The sequence below is a fragment of the Calidris pugnax genome, unplaced genomic scaffold, assembly GCF_001431845.1.
Source record: "Calidris pugnax isolate Ruff unplaced genomic scaffold, ASM143184v1 scaffold45, whole genome shotgun sequence".
Taxonomy (NCBI): domain Eukaryota; kingdom Metazoa; phylum Chordata; class Aves; order Charadriiformes; family Scolopacidae; genus Calidris; species Calidris pugnax.
Window position 1 is genome coordinate 2,289,247 of NW_015090764.1, and position 13,764 is coordinate 2,303,010.

General features: G+C 43.9%; 3 protein-coding genes across 3 annotated transcripts in view; 2 read left to right on the top strand and 1 right to left on the bottom strand.

Moving 5' to 3' along the window:
- NF1 (neurofibromin 1) overlaps positions 1-13,764 on the bottom strand; it is a 96,765-nt gene that overhangs the window by 27,331 nt on the left and 55,670 nt on the right. Inside the window, exons 36-39 of the mRNA XM_014956596.1 lie at positions 13,606-13,703; positions 13,333-13,479; positions 13,100-13,246; positions 12,640-12,750 (exon numbers count right to left, since the gene is read on the bottom strand). Coding sequence (XP_014812082.1) covers positions 12,640-12,750; positions 13,100-13,246; positions 13,333-13,479; positions 13,606-13,703 — 503 coding nt within the window. The remainder of the gene's footprint in view (positions 1-12,639; positions 12,751-13,099; positions 13,247-13,332; positions 13,480-13,605; positions 13,704-13,764) is intronic.
- On the top strand, positions 394-3,012 carry EVI2B (ecotropic viral integration site 2B). Its single transcript, XM_014956954.1, has 2 exons — positions 394-515; positions 1,735-3,012. The coding sequence occupies exon 2, from the start codon at positions 1,766-1,768 to the stop codon at positions 2,651-2,653; it is 888 nt and encodes a 295-aa protein (XP_014812440.1). The 5' UTR covers positions 394-515; positions 1,735-1,765; the 3' UTR covers positions 2,654-3,012.
- OMG (oligodendrocyte myelin glycoprotein) lies at positions 4,593-7,168 on the top strand. Its single transcript, XM_014956716.1, has 2 exons — positions 4,593-4,792; positions 5,543-7,168. The coding sequence occupies exon 2, from the start codon at positions 5,549-5,551 to the stop codon at positions 6,866-6,868; it is 1,320 nt and encodes a 439-aa protein (XP_014812202.1). The 5' UTR covers positions 4,593-4,792; positions 5,543-5,548; the 3' UTR covers positions 6,869-7,168.

Consider the following 13,764-nt stretch of genomic DNA (forward strand, 5'->3'; position numbering starts at 1 on the left):
TAAGCAAACCAGCATCCTGTAATCAGATAGTTCTCTATGACTCACTGTAATGAATCTGAGGTTGCTTTTCCACTAATTACCCTGACAGCACACCAAACCCACCACCGAAATTAAATCAGTAAGACTCAAATCCAATCCAAACTTGCCTATTTTTTGACTCAGACAGGAGTAACTACAGCTATTTTCAACAAAGACAGGCAAACAAGTATTTATGAATTTCTAGATAATACACCCAGGACAAAAGCCACGAACATTTAAATATTTGAGTTTTCTAAAAACAAGAGAGCTGGAAAGTTCACCAGCAAAGCATGCAAACCCTGTGCTGAGGCTCTTAGTAATCTCCCAAGTCTCAACACTTCCTGCAGCGAGTGTTGATAAACTTCCTCTCCAGCCGCAGAAAAACCCTCCTTCAACATGAAACGAGCCATTTTAAGCTGCCTGCCTGTCGGCACACGGGCTCTCTAAGGCTTCCAACAAGGGAGACGATGCCTGCACCATAGAAGAGAAACGTGCAGGTAAGAATCAACTCCAAAATGGAAAGGCTTAATATTTGTATTATTTGCTTTGAAAAGGAACCGCAGGGCGGCCAGCACAGAGCCCGTCCCGACTCCAGGGTGTTTTCAAAGTTCTTGTTGAATGTCTGTGTCTTTAAAGTATTTGGGATTCAAACACACGTTCTTTGATGTTGTTACTATGAACTATCATAACTCTACGCAGAAGTATTCCTTGACTGTATTTTGAAAAGAGGGGAGCAGAATAAGAATTAAATTGAATCATTTTTACCTCTTATAAACCTCACAGAGTTTAGATCATAATGTTCTCAAGGAGCATTTACTACTCATAGGTGTTTACACTGTTACACCAGAAATCTAATTTTGCATATTCGTAAACCCACAAAGACTTATGCATATTAATTTCCCAGAAACAGCTTCACATAACCAGTGTTACAGTAACTAATAAATTAGCTCAAATTGCATGAAAGTAACTTCAGATAGAAAAATGCTCTGTAGTGGATACATTTTTATATTATTTACTTCATAGAGAGACATCGAGAGACCCAAACTCTAAACAGTAGAGGAAAAAAATCTGTTTCATGCCAACAACTTAACGCTGCTACAATCTCCTCCATTATAAAAGGATTCCACATGCAGGAATTTTTTTATATGAACAGTTTACCATTAAAATGCTGTTCTATTACAGCATCAGCATTTAGAAACTTTTTAAACGTTACTACACTCTACCCTTAACTGCTGAAGAGGCAAGAACAGGAAATAAAAGTTTAAGAGAACGTAAAGAACCTTTTACTTGGGTCTCAGCTTATCCCCATCAAAAGAGGACAATTCTCTTTGCTGGTGACAATCCCGTTGGTGAACACTGCTGCCAGGGCTTCCTATTTGGTCCAGAACCACTGACATGACTGAAAAACGTTATTTTGAACCACTGTTAGGAGTTCTCTGCTGATGCCTTTTCCTGATAAGGTGAAAAAAGGTAATAACAACCAATTCAGACTCTTCAAAGAAGTCACCATCTTGGGATGATCTGCTTGTTGTTTGTAAACCCAGTGAGAAACCTCCTGATTTTGCAAAAGGGAACAGGCATGAAATTTTAAGCATTGGGTCTAATATTATTTTAACTACTCTAGTATTAATGTAAAATTGCCTGGTGTCAGCAAAGAGTGACAACACAACACACACCGTGTTCAAGTCAATCTGTTCTATTCCATTCCTGCTACAGGAGGGGGCGTATTTTAAGAAGCTTCAGGAAAATGGCCAACAAGCACCTCCGTAGAAGAGAACCGCTATTAGAAGTCTGGAAATCGCTCTCTACAGCAGCACCTCCAAACGCTTCCATGAACAGCAGAAAGGCAAACACCAGAATGAGGGTTCCAAGAGCAGAGAAAGCTCTGCCAGCAGCTGGGCTCCCCCAACACAAACCCGGAGGAGCCCTGGTCGTTACGGCCCCCCCTGAGCTCCCCAAAACACACACGGAGCCCAGCGACGGGAGCTGGATCGCAGCACTGATAATTGGCATCATTTTGATTAGTATGATAATGGCTATTGTTGTAATTCTCCTGTGGAAATGCCGCAAGAGGCCAGTGGTTGATTCAAACTGGGCAGGTCGTTCTCCATTTGCAGATGGAGACACACCAGATGCCTTTATGGACTCCGACCAGGCTCCCAAACGCTCATCGGTTCTATTTATGTTACCTTGGAAATGGAAAGCAGACTCAGCCGTGCAGGAAGATCCCACCGCGCCGGAGCAACCGTCCCCCTGCGCCGCCAGCGATGACCAGGGCCAGTTGTCTCCACCAGGTGCAGACGGCTCCGTGAGCGGCGTTTCCAACCCGGACACCTCTCCAGCTCCCACCACCCAGGCAGCAAGTGCTGCAGAGGACTCCTGTCCTCACCCAGGGGCTTCAGCCGACCCCCCGGATCTGCCACCTCCCCCTGACTGGCTGAGGGAACCAGCTGGGGATCAGAGTCCAGGTGGCACCAAGCACCAGGAATTGTCCTCGGGACCGGAGGAACCGCTGCCCCCACCACCCGAGTCACTGATTGAGGAGATTGAGGAACCACCAGCCCAGCTGCCGCAGCCACAACACCCTCCGGAGCCCGCCCAAGCCGACGGCCAGCACGCTTCACATTTGTCTTAAATGAAGTATTCTTCCAATAAATGACAAAAGGGGAAGCTGGGGCAGGCGAGAAGGGCGAGACCGCAGCACAGGCGTCTCCCCAGCCTTTCTGCCTTGGCTTTCACAAAGGGGAACAACCCGCTTCTGCCTCAACCAAACCATTTCAAAATATAATACGGATTGCACCCAGTAGCTACTGCCACCAGCGAGTCCAGAAAACAGAGTATGTGTACCGTGTGTGCCTATACACACACACACATATATATATCTATATGTAACGTACATAGCCATGGAGCTTTCAAGAACCAGTACAGCCCTAGAGGTATTCTGAGCTTCTCAAAATTGTTTTTTCTACTAGGCTGTAAAGAAAATGCAATGAATTCAAGTCAATTTTAATAAAGCTTTCTAATTCAAGGACGTTTTGGTTACTTAACGCACAACTGAGTGTTTGCTTAGATACCAGGCTGTGAATCCAAAGCAAAGCCTATATGTCTGGACAGACAGACAGACAGACACGCACACATACATACCCTCTCTCATACGAAGGCCTGTTTTCTGTAAATGACGGGGTAACAACCTGGTAACAAGAGATCACAGGGGTCTGAAACAAATCCTCCCAAGGCCATCACTTGTTCATCACCAATAGCAAGGGGATTTCCTTCAGACCAGACCTTGCCAGAACACTGACTGGTGAAAAACCCCCTCTCACCCCAGGCCGTGGTGTGGGAAGGCAGAGAAGGGTGTGAGTGCAGAGTTACACAGTGCTCACCAAAACCAGGAACGGCTCCCAACACTTGACAAACAAGTACAAAAAGGCTTTCTTTTACCTACATACTTCTGATTTTTATAGATAAAATAGAGACTGTTTGCAGCCCACCCAGGCAAACGATCAGCAGAACTAGCTGTGCACATTCACTACTTTCTTCCTCTGAAGCAGTATTTTCAGAGTGCACTCAATATTATTAACATAAACTTTAAAAATTCATGTAATGTTGCATGGATGTCAGAGTCCTTTTAGCTCACAGTGTCTAAGTGCTTATGGGTTCCCTTCTGGCCCTGAGGACAGTGACACTCACTGGCCGGGCGAAAGCCATGCCTTTTGATAAGCCAAGTCTTTGGTGGGAAGTAGGAGGATGGTCTCAGAGGTAAATTATTTTTTTTTAATCAGTATTGAATGTTTAGATTTCTGGAAAGAAGCTGCTATATGCCGAGCCTTCCACAATATCTCTGCAAAGTGGCGGAGTTTGTAGTTTTGAGTCCCTGCCTCGGGGAGGGACTATTTATGGGGATGTTGCCCAGAGCACACGTTTGCATATATTACTACAATAAACTTCAAAATCTTTAAATTACCACTAAAAATTAAAGTCATGAGCTATGCAAATGCAGTTCTAAGCTGCTGTGCATACAATGGTCCTAGGAAAAGATATTTACAAAGTTTTCTCACCTAAAGATAGCCTAAAGAACAACATGCCAATTACACGCAGATTTCTTTAAGGCTTGTTGCATTACAGCATGTTAAAATCAACAGCATTATGAAGTACATCCACTCCTGCCATATCGCTTGGAGAAATTCAGATAGAGATTTCCTATAGAAATCTGTAAAATCCTACAAGCTGAGCTATATTGTTCCTGACAACACAGCGACAGTACGATCTGGGGAGTAGAAAACGGAGTATTTTAAAAATCATGAAAAGATACTCTGGCAGCGTAGCTTAAAAAAAGCTTACGGTAGGAAGCCTGAATTAGCATTAACCTTTATTACAGGAGGAGAGGTTAATGGAAGGTAAAAAAGAACACAGCTCAACATGACTTTTCAAATAGGAAGGTTTGAAAGGAGCCTGCAGGAATTCCTCTCGGTGCCGTTACCTAACGCCGTGCGTTTTGATGCATTAAAAGAGCCCAGACCAGAGAGAGAGGAGAAGTTACCGACCCAAATCCCACAGCCCAGCTCCCTCCCTGGCCGTGCCCGCTGTGCAGCCGGCGCGCGGCAGCGCTGCAGTGTGCCGAGGAGGGGGATGAGGAGGTTGCAGAGCCCCAGCCGGCGGCGCAGGATGCAGCACAGCCCTCAGACAGCAACTCCCGCTGCTCCCCGCAGCCGGGCGACCTCTGCGCTCCCGTCTCGCACAGAAACGATGTGCTGATACTGCAGGACAGACTACGGTAAGTTTGGGGGGGGGGGTTTGGTGTGTTTTTCCATCACAAAAACCTGCTACAAAATTAGAGACGGGAATAAGAAGGAAATTATTAGTTGATGAGAGACGCTTGCACCAGGAATTTGCTGCAGTGTCAGAGATTTCTTACTAACGTGAATTCAGCTTTCAAACATGTGTTACCAGCTCCGAGAATGTAAATAACACCATAATAAGGAAAAATAATAACGTGCATGCCGGTATGAAGGTGGAATTTGGGTTGCAAACTAAATTTGTAACAATTTAAGATGTATTTCAACCAATTTTACTTAAGCAAATAGCATGCATGTACGGGGGGGACTGCTACATTACTGCAGAGATTTGTAAAGCAGATCCAGTTGACAGCCATTTTTTCATCCTGTATAAAAGAACACATTATTCCAAACATAATATAGGCTTGAAATCACTAAAAACAAGAGGCAGACATTGTATAACATTTGGAAGAGACTTGCATTTTCGGAAGAAAGCCCTCATTTGAGCTTGAGGGGGAAAGGGAGATGAAAAAACAAGTCTCATTCTGCCAGACAACATGACAGTCTCTGAAGGGATGCTTTGTGAAGTCTCTCTTGAACAATTCTAAAAAGGACCGTGCCACAAAGGGGTTTATTGATATTTTTACTTAATTTCTCCTGCAAGTGGTCACTGCAAAGACAACCCTTATAAAGAAATAAAATATATTGGACGGAATTAAAGGGTGTCATTTTGGTATATTTACTTTCAGGCAAGAATGGAGTACCAGACACTGAACACATCTACCTGTCTGCTGGTCCTTCTGCTTTTCATACCCGCCGTTTCGGGTGTCTGTCCTTCTAACTGTACATGCTCAGGAAACGACAGGAATGTGGACTGTTCGGGCAGGAACTTAACTGTGCTGCCAGACGGACTTCAAGACAACATTACATATTTAAATCTGTCCTTTAACCAGTTCATGGATCTCGACTATCAGCTAACGAGATTCACCAATTTGAGGACCCTTGATATTTCAAATAATTGGCTCAAGAATGTTCCTGCTCAACTGCCCAAGTCCTTATGGGAATTATATGCCATAAACAACAACATCAAAGTTCTTCAGAAGCTTGACACAGCTTACCAGTGGAATCTTAGAGTGCTGGATGTTTCCAGGAATATGGTGGAAAGGGCGGTTCTCATCAACAACACACTGAGCAGCCTCAAGTTTCTCAATCTCAGTAGCAACAAACTTTGGACTGTTCCAACCAATATGCCCTACAACATTGAGACGGTGGATCTATCCAGTAATTTCTTGTCCCAGATACTCCCGGGGACACTGGTGAGACTACGCCGCCTCACAAGCCTCTACCTGCACAACAACAAGTTCACCTTCATTCCCGACAAAGCCTTTGACCAGCTCCTCCAGCTGCGAGTGGTCACGCTCTACAACAACCCCTGGGCCTGCAGTGATGAACACAACATCCCCTACTTGCTTCAGTGGGTGCAGGCCACGGCGGCCAGAGTTATAGGGGCTCCCTGTGCCAACCAGTCCGGGCTTTGGCTGGGTCCCACCTCAACCCCAGCAGCTCCCACAGGTACCGACTCCAGCCTCATGATCAAGGGAATGAAGGCAGCAGACAAAGCTACTTCTCCAGTGGCAACCCAACCAACCCTACTGACAAGGATGCATAAACAATATAAAGCCAAGGAGGTGACCAGCTCGGCGACCTCAAGCCAAACCGTAGTGTTCACGAGCACAGACCGACCGCTGCTCCTCTACCCAGAAGACCTGACCACCAGGAAGGTTGGCTCCCAAGAAGCAGCAGCCACGCACACCATCTACATCAAGGATTCCACCCAGCTGAACTCCAGCCTGACGGGCTCAGCGGGAGCGCCCACCACCCCCCTGACCCTCAGCATCACCAGCGGGATGCCAACAAACTTCTCCAGGATGCCTCAAAGCACAACCGCTACCTTCAGGAAAGAGGAACCCACCACAAACACTCAGAGTTCCCACGTGCCCTCCAAAGCAAGTACCCATCAGATATATTTGGTTTATGTTGTAACGCTTAACGCAGTGGCAATGTTTATCGGCTAAGGGCCGGTCTTGTGAAAATTATTGAGTTTATTCCTGTGATACAAAGCTGGAGGTAAGACATCCGGGTCAAATAACGAATCAAAACACAAGAAATTCAAAGTTCTGACTCTGATCTAAAGAAAATAACGCTTCTTCATTAAAGAAGTGCACACTAATGTCTTGATACTAAGCTGCTACTTATTTTAATATGTCTTAATTGAGTAAAACTAACCTATGATTTTGTTCTTAAAAACGTGCTTATTTTGTATTTAAATTTTTAATTTTACCTGCACAGAATAAAACATCAGAATTTTCAGTACTGATTTTATGTATGATTTTGTCATTAAACAACTGGAAAAAAAAAAATAAATAGAAGTCCTGTATCATATCTGCATTGTCTTGCTTGACTTGCCAGTGAGCAACTCTTGTACTATAGCAGCACAGATCCTCTGTAAGTTACGGCGACATGCAAAGGGAAGGGAAAAAAATAAAGGAACTAAACCTAGCTGTTTCACTAACCTGTATGATTTTGTCATTAAACAACTGGAAAAAAAAAATAGAAGGCCTGTATCATATCTGCATTGTCTTGCTTGACTTGCCAGTGAGCAACTCTTGTACTATAGCAGCACAGATCCTCTGTAAGTTACGGCGACATGCAAAGGGAAGGGAAAAAAATAAAGGAACTAAACCTAGCTGTTTCACTAACCAGAAGTTATTCCTGAGAAAAATCGCTAGCATGTGTATCTATGTTTGCTTCATATGTACTAGGATATTTTAAATATGAAGAACAACAGTTTTGAATTTAGGAATTAAATATGACAATGCCATGATGTCTGCTAAGAGGGTGCAAACTGAGAAGGCAACACGGTCCAGCTTCAGCATGGGGGAAGCGGCAGGGGCTGATACCTCTTTTTGCTCTGTCTTGACTTAGAGACTGCAGGCAAGTTATTTCTCGCTCTCCATATTTAAAAAAAAAAAAAAAGTGGAGGAAAACACAAGATGTTCAATGCCATGACACCCTCCAACAACAAGGAGTTATCTACCCAAACTAATGAAGGGGAACTCCTTCACTTCATTTCAAGTGACAACCAAAAATCTGAAATGTTAATATATTACGCTTAAAAGAATATCGCAAATCAGCCAGAATGTATCGAACTACTACTTTTTGATAAGTAAAGTGAAGTATCAGCCAATTTCTAACACAAGTTATGTAACAAATCAATTAAGCAATTAGTTGTAAAGCTGTCATTGAAACAATCCTTGAATCTTGTGACCCAAAAAAATAAAAAATTAATTCAGTCCATGGCATTGAACAAGCCCGAATCCCTGCTTTATACGGAGGAGCATGAATGGTTTTCTCCTTGCCATCTGCACCATCAGTGAGTAGAAATAGTTGCACGCATGGTTCTGTCCACTCTAGGAAAATAACTTAAATTATGTGGCAGAGGTACTTGATATACTACAGATGAAGTTTCACAAACAGCATGAAATGAAAACTGAAGAACAAGTTCATTGAAAAAGTATTATTCGCTTAATAATACAAATCTTTATACAATGTTTTCCATTCATTTCAGGCCATTTAATTTCCAGTTATTGTAGCATGAAGGTGCTGCAAAACCCAGAAAACCTCACTACTGCGACTGGAGTCCTCTACCTATTTCTCCTAGGTGTCACTGAGGGCTGCAGACCATTTACAACCACTGGTATCGGAGAAACCACAACTTTCCAACGGTGAACAGTATTTCTATAACCAGAAACGTGTTTTAATTTCTAACAGTAAATGTTACACAACAAATTTGTACAGTTATTTCATTGGCATTTAAGTAAAAATAAAGTTATGTTTGTATTGAACTGAATTAGCGACGGTGTTTCTTTTCAAATGTGTGGAGTAATATTGCTGAATAGATAATACCTCGTTATACAAACCCATTTCAAGCAGACGTTTCGCTCAACCTTCATGTCTTATGGGGGTAAATCATGGTTAAATAAAATTATGTTATTTTGATACTGATGTATCCCTAACATTGTTTATTAATCAGCTGAATAGACAGCAGTAACACAGGGTCTCCTACCCTTCAGAACATGCATCCCCTAAGGCATGTCTCTACCCACTAGAAAAAGGCAGCTCTCCCTCTCTCAAAAAGACTCTCCATGTTTAATAGGACAGAACTAGGATCGGTGTGAAAAACCACTACTACCTTCTGCTCTCTTTGGACAGACAACATGTTTGCAACCTCCTTACCACATCCAGAACTGGGCATTTCCTCAAATTCTCTGGGTCCATGCCCCTCGGCACAGAGCAGCTCAGCTCGTGGGGCAGGACAGGCCACTAAAGGAGGTGCTGCAACTAAACCACCTTGAGTTGAGGCAATTACACGAAATACAACACGGGCCTTTGCTGAAGAATTCAAGACAGGATGCCAAATTCTACTGGATGCAAAAAACTCAACATGGAATCAATTTTAAATGCCCTGAGAACATCAGCTTCCAGAACATCAGGAAAACACAGCTTTCCAGAAGTAGTTTGGGGCAAATTGCAAGTCCCCACACTGAATGACTTGCTACCCAGACTTTGAAGTCTAAAGGATGCTGATAAAAGCCTGGAGGGGGAAAAGGGAGTGTGGGGTTTTCCAAGCAGATGTACAGGCCGGGGAAGGCAGGGAAGAAGAGACCTGCAGGGACAGGGAGATGAGTCCCCAGTCCATGGCCACGCTCTCCAAACAAACCTCGCCACCGGGAAGGGCAAGCAAAGGGCTCCTCAGCCACACTGCTGTCAATAAAACAGATTGAAATTTAGGTTTCCTTGTATTTTTCTGGAATACAACCGGGTAGATAAGGGAGCAGCAAGGAGGCAGGGAGACGTGGGAGTCCTGCACTTGTTGCTTGGCAACGGCGCAGTCCGACTGAAATAAAGGCGACAGGCGCGGATGCGAACGCCACAGCATCCCTCTGGGCGGGTTCAGACACACTGCTCATTCAGTCCACAATAAATATAACATATCTCAGAATTTACTTTTTTTCCAAAATAACTATCTAGCATTTCAGGGATAAATATAACATAATATATCTCAGAATTTACTTTTTTTCCAAAATAACTATCTAGCATTTCAGGAGAATATTCAAAATACCCAAAAAAGGTCTAGCACACTTTGTAGCAGGAACACGGTTGCTTCTGAAAGGTTAAAATTGCTGTAGGCATAGCTGTGGTCTGAAGCAGTCACTCAGAGGTTTGCATTCCTATTAATTAGTTTGAGATATCAGCTTTAAAACTTAATGGCAGTGCTTCAGAATCAATATGTATTGATTTATTGATCATTTTAGTAACAGCACAAAGATTAAAAAGAGAAAAGCGGTGGCTTCAGAAGTCGGGTTGTTGCCCAGGAAACAAAATGTGAGGAAAACTGACAGAAGGGATTAAATTTCACAGCAGAAGAAGGATATAAACTGATCCAGATATACCAGTAAAATGACTCAACAATGCCCTAGCAACAAGATCTCAAAGTACCAAAAAAAAAACCAAAACCTGACAACAAAAACCCCAGAAAAACCCCCAGCCTGCTGCCAGCCCCAAACACACCCGTGGCTCCAACCGAAACAGCCCTTCCACATCTCACACCCCACATCTCACACCGTACACACCGCCGGGCTCCGAGCCACCAGAGCAACACCCCGCCAGGCACCGCTTCGCAGGAGAGAGGTCAGAGCATCAGCCCAGGGCTGGGGCTGGAAACCCGGCCTCGCAGAGGAAATTAAGAATTATGCAGCTGCCGAAGAGAAAACAAGCAAGAGAAGGGGAGGTAAAGGCAAGGGACGTTCCACCAGATAGCTGGGCTTATGTCAAAGCATAACAATATTTTCATTAAATAGCCTCTACCCGGGTAAAATGTACAGAAACGTGCCCCTTCCCACCCCCTTCTGCAGCGCAGGAACGCTCACCTGACTCCTGCCACGACCTCTATGGCTCAGCGGAGATTTTACATCTTCCTTTGAGGAAATGAGGTTTCTGTTCATTCAAAGAGCCCGGGCACACAGTTTACAAAGCTGTTTTGTTGCAGACAACTTTTCAGACTGTTAAACTGCCAGAGAACTCGGTCAACAATTACAACTTTAGAATCTCTGTAGAGTTCAGTATCACAAAACTAGGGAAATCATCTCCATGCTGGAAAGACTGAAGAAGAGCAGATCTGCAAGAGATCAGAGGCCATTCTGCTGCTCGTTTGTATTGATGGGCTCTTCTCACCCCAAAAACCACGACTCGGCAGCAATTTACTGCCTGTGCACCCCTGGCCCAGGTGGCCCAGCAGTCTCACACAGCATTGGGAGACACATCCTAAACTGGCACCAACCCTGCTCCACAGCAGCAGGAGGGGCGTTGGGAGACACCCCCTAAACTGGCACCAACCCTGCTCCACAGCAGCAGGAGGGGGTCCAGGAGCAAGCAACCCCCCCACAGCATCACAGACCAGCGCCCCACCACCAACAGGAGCTCCAGGAGGAGCCACAGTGACCACAGGGACTCTGCCAGCGCTGGTGCCACGGGCAGCTCCATCACCATGACCTTGGCCACCCCCAGCAGCACCAGCAAAAGCCACGCTGGCAATAGCAGAAGCCAAGACCAAGAGCCCCTCTGGCACAAAAGGCATTGGCAATAACGCAACTACGGACATCCATCCCTGAGTGCCACGTTGATTCCAAACTAACCTCCCACCATCAGCACTGGTGAGACCCTCACAGACCCTGGTGGCACCACCACACACCCCACCAGTGCCAAAGCCCACGGTGCCACCACCACCAGAACCAAGGCACAACAACACGGCAGAGAGAAAAGGTACAACAGCCCTAATCTGATCTTTACGGTCTATGAACGACTTTTAGTACCGAGTGTAATCACTATGGAAACCGCTTTGAACACGCTGTCCTCCACGGATTTTACAGCACAGTTACTTAACTAAATTGAAAGATCAAATTTCAGTTATATTCTTACTCTAACTCAGCTTTATGACTGCAGACATCAATTTAAATAAAAAGACTAGTTCATTTAATTTGCTTATTTTTTATTTAAAACAAAAAAAGAGAGAGTGAGTTGTGACTTATTTGACCATAAACTAACTAATATTAACCTTGGGATATTCTTCCCGAATTCTTCAATACTGCAGCATCTGCTACTCATTATTAGGAATCACTGTCTCTCAGAGTAAGGTATACTCAAACCTTTCAAAATTGTGTCTTATTGGAAAAATACAGCCTTTTGCAAAGTTCAAATGTCAACGTCCCTTTACTATGACTTCCGTGGTATTTCCACAGATCTCAACCATTTCCAAAGACCTGGTATTATTTTCACTTAGAACACACTGGTGAAACTGAAGCAACATCATGGTGGTGTCTATGTGTGGAATTTCTAAATACCTCTATTACTCCTGAAAATGGGACACGGGGACAATTTTGAGAAATATTATCCCATGTTTTAGCTTGTTACTCATTGTATACTTCAGAAAATGAAGAGGCTAAAATCTCTGATAAAGGGTTAGAAGTAACGTGATGTGGATGTTATTTACTTGAGACAGTGAAAAATTAATAAAATGTATTTAAAGTTTTAGCTATCTTTCCACAGAAAACTATGACAGTTCGGTTTTAGGAAACAGCTCAATTCAAAAACACTGTCATCAAAATTTGACAAATAAGCTGTTTTCAGATTCTTGTTTGCTACTAAGTTGGTGTCCCCTTTCTCTCACACACTTGACACTTTCACTCTACTTGTTCCTTTCAGATAGGGAAGGAGAAAGGTTCCTTACCGCCGAGCAATGTAGTAGAAAACAGGATTCCCAGCTTTTGACGTCCCAGCTTGGTAGAAAATATTTAACGTTTTCAGTGCTTTGAACTCCTCTTTCTCATGTACCTGATGCCTGAAAAGCAGTACATTGACATCAACTTTTCACAACTGCCTTTCAAAGAATCAAAATTTCTAAACAAAAAAAATTCCAACCCCCCCTTCATTTGTGTCTTTAAACAAAAGTATTACATTCACACAATTTTGAACCTTTGTTAAATCACAAACGTTACTGCGGTCTCTAGCTTTCAATTTAATTATTGAAATTGAAATCTACTCAGAAATCTGAAAGGTACATATAGACCCAGCTTTATTAAATTCCCCTTCAAATCAAAAGCTGGAGTCTCAGTAACTACTTTCTGCTGCCTGATGTGTTAAAGTCTAGAAACCCACAACGTGCATCCCCTCCATGATAATCTCATTACCTTGTCATAAATTCTTCAAATTTGGAACTAGTGAGATTTAAACTGGACCAATGGGTATCTGCCACGGGCTTGTGCTCAGGAGGACCCAGGTAGGCGAGAAGAGTTGCCATCTTGTCAAAAGGGCGTCTTCCCACAGCCTTGTGGTCCCTACAAAAGCATATTGATTAAAAGAAGAGTCCTTCTTAACTCAGCAATTCTCATTTTTTTGCCCAGTTACGGCCCCCTTGCCTCACCTGTTACTGGACAGGTACTGCCCAATTTTCTCCTGGTTGTTCCACAGCAGGCGGTGCAAAGCCAGGACGTTGCCGTCGCTGATGAAGGACAGGCTGTGATTGACCGTGTCGCTCGCTGGGCAATCGGACGCGATGTCGAGGAAAAACCTAGAGTTGAAAACCAGTAACTCCCATCAGCGTGCACGGGAAACCAGCCCAGCAGACCCAGTGTCAACCAAAAGGCTCTAAGAACATTCCCCAAGCCAGACCCTGCTCGCGCTTCCGGGGACCTACCTTCGTGCTGCATCAAAATTGCTCTTTACAAAATCATTAAAAGGCCGCATATGTTCTTCTTTTGTAAACAGGACGTGGTTGGCAATGCTCTGGAGTATCTAAACAATAAAAAGATGGCAGAGAGACATAAAGTTTAATGCACGAACTCTTATGGTAGCC